The sequence below is a fragment of the Austrofundulus limnaeus genome, unplaced genomic scaffold, assembly GCF_001266775.1.
Source record: "Austrofundulus limnaeus strain Quisiro unplaced genomic scaffold, Austrofundulus_limnaeus-1.0 Scaffold136, whole genome shotgun sequence".
NCBI classification, from domain to species: Eukaryota; Metazoa; Chordata; class Actinopteri; order Cyprinodontiformes; family Rivulidae; genus Austrofundulus; species Austrofundulus limnaeus.
This window is the reverse complement of record NW_013952538.1, coordinates 1,088,390-1,093,337: the sequence shown is the minus strand read 5'-3', so window position 1 is coordinate 1,093,337 and position 4,948 is coordinate 1,088,390. Positions and strand designations below refer to the sequence as shown.

The 4,948-nt window shown below is 46.7% G+C and overlaps 1 protein-coding gene across 1 annotated transcript in view; it reads left to right on the top strand.

The window, feature by feature from the left end:
• Window positions 1–426: 426 nt before the first annotated feature.
• si:ch211-14c7.2 (uncharacterized) overlaps window positions 427–4,948 on the top strand; it is a gene marked incomplete at its 5' end in the record, with an annotated part of 13,660 nt that continues 9,138 nt past the window's right edge. The window contains 2 exon segments of the mRNA XM_014015957.1: window positions 427–613; window positions 1,899–3,839. Of these exon segments, the coding sequence (XP_013871411.1) occupies window positions 2,231–3,839 (1,609 nt within the window).

Genomic DNA, 4,948 nt, shown 5'->3' with positions numbered 1-4,948 from the left:
CCGGGGTAAGGAGGGGAGGCTAGACCGTCCAAATCCACAGCCTCTTTTTTTCCGGTCTTCACGGTCTACCAAGGACCCGGCCTGCCGAGACCGGGGAGTCTGGGTCCTCCGGAGGACCCGTCCTGCCGTTTTGGACACAGCCATCATCTCTTCCTGCCTCTTTGTGTGGCACTAAATGCCCCTCATACCCTTCCGCTCGCATCACCTCTCCCTGCCCATCTGTGCGGCATTAATTGCCCCTCATACCCTTCCGCTGGCATCATCTCTCCCTGCCTCTCTGTGTGGCACGAATCCCCCCTCCCACCAGTGAGTGGGCTGGAGTCACCTCAGCTCTCCGTCATCCTGCTGGCTTCGGACTGCGGTAAGATGCGGCGACGCACCGAGCCAAGCCGCGGCGGGTGAAGGAGGCACGCGGAGGTATTCGGTATCCTCCACAAACAACAGAAACCATCTAAATCCTGCTCTGATGGATCTGGTGCGGCTGGCTGGTGCAGGCAGACTGGAATGATCCCAGTTCAGGATGGAAACATCTGGAAACAGTGAAGCGACAGGGAGACAATAAATAAAGGACAACCCAGACAAAAGGACAAAGACTCAAAAAACATCAAATCAGGTGAGAAATAATAAAAAAATAATAATAATAAATAAATGAGCTGAAATAAATCCACAGGGGGAGCTACTGGTTTTACTGGTGCTTCATCTTTAACACTTCCTGCTGATAGGAGCAGCCAATCGTGGCCCACTGCTATTTTGTAGCATTTTAGGTTGTTTAGGAGTATTTTAATGAATGGAGGGAGCTGATGAAGAATTCTGCATTTATTTTTATTTTCTGCTGATGCAGAGAGGCTGAACTTATAACTGACAATAAGATGCTCAGAGTGTTTAATGTTTAAACAGAACAAACGCCTCATTTTAAAGTGCCTGTGACGTGCATATACTTCATATACAAAAAGTCAAAGAAAACATCTTTATATTTAAGAAAGTTGGAATTATACACACAGTTTTACCCATTTTCTCACATAACTGGCATATTTTCTTTTGAACTTGGCTCAGCCTAAGTGAAACAGGAAGTGACATCAAAGGGGAACTCTTTAACAAAGAGAACTCTCTGGTCTTTGTTTATTGAAACATTATTTGAACTCTGACTCTTCTTCATCTCTGATAGTGACTCAAAATAATCTAAAGAAACATCAGATTCTTCTCTACAGTCTATATTATCAGCTGTTGTAGCAATGCTCTCTTCACATTCAGACAGTCCCCTGTGACATCACTTCCTGTTTCTTCACAGGCAAATATCTCAACAACTGTTCATCTCAGCGACATTAAATTTCTTTTGCAATATTTTATCAATGTCATCGTTCAAATAATGAATTCATATGTATTACAAAAATTTGACGTCACAGGCACTTTAAGTCATTATATGAAAATAAAAATTGAGAAAAAAAACATAAAAGCAATCATGTAGAAAATTTGATGCTGACCACTCTGATCTCTATCAGAGAGATGAAGAAGAGTCAGAGTTCAAATAATAATGTTTCAATAAACAAAGACCAGAGAGTTTTCTTTGTTAAAGAGTTCCCCTTTGATGTCATTTCCTGTTTCACTTTGACTGAGCGAAGTTCAAAAGAAAAAATGCCAGTTATGTGACAAAATGGGTTAAATTGTGTGTATTATTCCAACTTTCTTAAATATAAAGATGTTTTCTTTGACTTTTTGTATTTGAAGAATATGCATGTCACAGAAACTTTTAATTGTCAGAAAATTGATGATTTAAACCTTTTAAATGTTCCCAAAATAACATATTCTACTTAGTAAAAGGAAAAAAAATCAACAGTTACTTTGTACATTATTAATGGTTACGAGTCTTTGATGTCCCGTTTTGTCTTGTTTCTCTGCAGCTGCATGTGTTTGGTTGGGTCCGTCCTCCCGGCTGACAGAGGGTCATTGAACGCATCGCAGAGGAGGAAAACCCAACCTCTGACAGCGGGACGTCCAACCTGCACGTTTCTCCTCCTCGCCTGGAGGAACTCACAGTTCAGGAGCAATAAATAGAAATGACTCGGGCTCGAAGCAACGAGTCATCCTTCTTTCTTCTGCTGTCAGAAAATAACTCTGGTCTTCGATCTGAATCAGGAGGAGGATCTTGATGGTTTTTCACATTCAGATTCTTACGTCGCTTCTTTTTAATAAACAATAAGAGACAAAAAAAATAAACACCCATAACACCTAGATGAGGCCTACAAGCGGCAGCATGCTGCAGCAGAATAACAACAACAACTACCCCTGCCTCAACAAGTCCCACCCCGCCCAGGACATCCTGCAGAAATGCTCCAGAACCTCCCTGCTGCTGGGAGACCTGCCCCTGGTCCGAGGTCTCAGGGCCTGGGCTCTGTGCTCCAAGAACCGCAGCAGGGCCGGCGGTCTGCTGGGGGGAGGCAAAGCCCCCACGGCCCCCCCGCTGGCCCGGAGGAGCTCCACGTCCTGCCCCAGGCCCGCGGACGTGTACCTGAGCGGGGAGCTGGGTCGCATGGGGTACGGGCTGCCCCTGGGTCTGGATACCAGGGCCCTGGTCACGGTGGCCACCCTGAAGCCCTCCGAGGGCAACGGGAAGACCCAGACCCAGTGTCTCTTCCTGCGGACCCAGAAGGGCAGTTGCTTGTACTCCACAGCTAAGCCCAGTCCCGGCGGGACCACCGGCACAGCCTCCGGCAGGGTGGGAGAGTGGCTGAAAGGGAAGACCGGAGGGGGGGCGGAGTCCCCACCCACGCAGGACGGAGCAAACCGGGTCAGGGTGCGATCGGGCCGGAGGTGGAGGAAGTCCGGTAACGTAGCAACGGGCCAGGAGAAAAGAGAGCGGCCGGCGGAGGACCGGCAGGAAGAGCGAGACAAAGGTCCGGACGGTAGGAGGTCCTCCAGCAGGACCAGCAGCGCTTCCCCCAAAACCTGCAGGAGGCCGCAGAGGAGGAAGAGTCAGGATGAAGAGGAGGGTCTGGAAAAACCCAACGTATTGAGCCGGGACAGACAGGAACCGAACCCTGACCCAGAATCTGACCAAGTCTCCAGCAGCAGGGATACTGAGGAAGATGGAGAACTGAGCGAAGAACCTCAGATCCAGGAGGACTTTACAGAAACTGAAGAGGACCACCTTGAGACCCAACAGGACTGGAAACCAGGACACGGCTTCTGTCAGGACGACGAAGAACCAGAGACTCAGATGGAGTCCGTCAGCTCTGCAGACTCACTCAGACCACAAGAGTCCTCCGCTCCTGTAGGGGGCAGAGTCTGCAGTCCTGATCTGGAACTGGATTCGAGCAGCGGTCCAGAACCTGTGACCCGGGACTCCAGCAAAACCAGAAACGGTTCAGTTTCTTGGGGAAAAGAAGCCAGGACCAGTCTGCTGGAGGAGGAGAGGCGGACTGTGGAGGGAGGGGCCGGGACCACCAGCATGGGCTTGGGTGGTGCTGAAGCTGAGGAGGAGGAGGAGGAGGAGGGTTACAGGAGGAACACAGACCAGGACGTCTCCGTCGAAGCAAACACCTGCGTCTTTAATCCCGGAGCCCCCTTTAGCCCCGCCCCCTCTCTGCCCCCCCTGGCATCCATGGCAACTGGCCTGCCAATTCTGGAGGCAGAGGAGGAGGAGGAGCACGAGGCAGAACGAGGAGACGAGAGAAGGAGCCGAGGTGAGGAGCTGGAGGAGAGGGTCTCCACCGTGGCCCCTGAGGAGGGGACAAAGGAGGAGGATGAGTTCGGAGTGTTCATGCAGGCGGAGGGGGAGTCGGCCCGGAGCGAGGGGGTTAACGGGTCAGCCTCGGTGCCTTGTGGGAGCAGAGGGGGGGTCGGTACGTTTCAGCTTCTCACTCTGTTTATTTTATCCTTCTTCTTTAAGAACCTTCAGCTTTAAACCCACAAACCTGCAGAAACTCCTGAAAACATGAAAACATGAAAACTCTCCTGGTTTCTGCTGGGATTAACTCAGAGTATTACAGCTCTTTTAACCTTTGCTGCACTTTGAGGAATGCAGCTGCAGAGATTCAGCTCAGCTGAAATCATTTAATATGCAGGAGAAACGGCTGTAAACGGAGTTTAGCTGCAGAAAAACAAACACTGTTTAAACTAAACTTAAAAAAAATAAATAAAAAACATTTCCTACAAAAATCCTCAGACTCAGAATTCAAGGTTGATGTAAAAAATCCTGATCATCTGAGAATATTTGACTTCATATTTGTTTTTATTGTTGCCAAAATGTTAAAAACTGATTGCTTCACTGCATCCAGGCAACAAATACTGACCTGATGAATCCGTTTACTACAACCGAGTATTAGGGCCACACAACGAGATTTTTAAAATTCTTTTAAATTATGAGAATAATGTCAGAACATTACAAGATTAAATTCATAATATTATGGGAATAATGTCGTAATATTACAATATTAAAGTCACTACATTCTAAAATTACAGTTGTAACACTAGTCCATGCCCTTTACATGGAAAAGCATGCAGTTACTGCATTAAAATGAGGAATGTTGAGCAACTTGTCAAGTTGTTCTTTAGTGTTGCTTTAAAATAAATAGTTAATCTTTTAGCACGTCAGTATCCAATTATCAGTAGCAGGACTTGGAAATTGTGCAAACAACTACATGATAAACTGAAGCTGTATTGTAATTAATGGATGCATTGACAGAATTAGTCACGTAGCTAATTTGGATGAAATCGTATTAATCTAACAGTGACCCAAGTCATCACAGACTGCTTTATAAAAACAGAGAAACACATGGCTGTACACAGCAGGTGTGAGGAAAATAAGGAGGAAATGAACGGAAAATGGACATGTCGTGTAAGATTATGACTTGTGTCTCATAACATTACGACTTTAATCTCATAATAATAATTAAAAAATATCTTGTTGTGTGGCCCTAATACTTCAGCGTAGTTTAAAGCAGTATTTCCT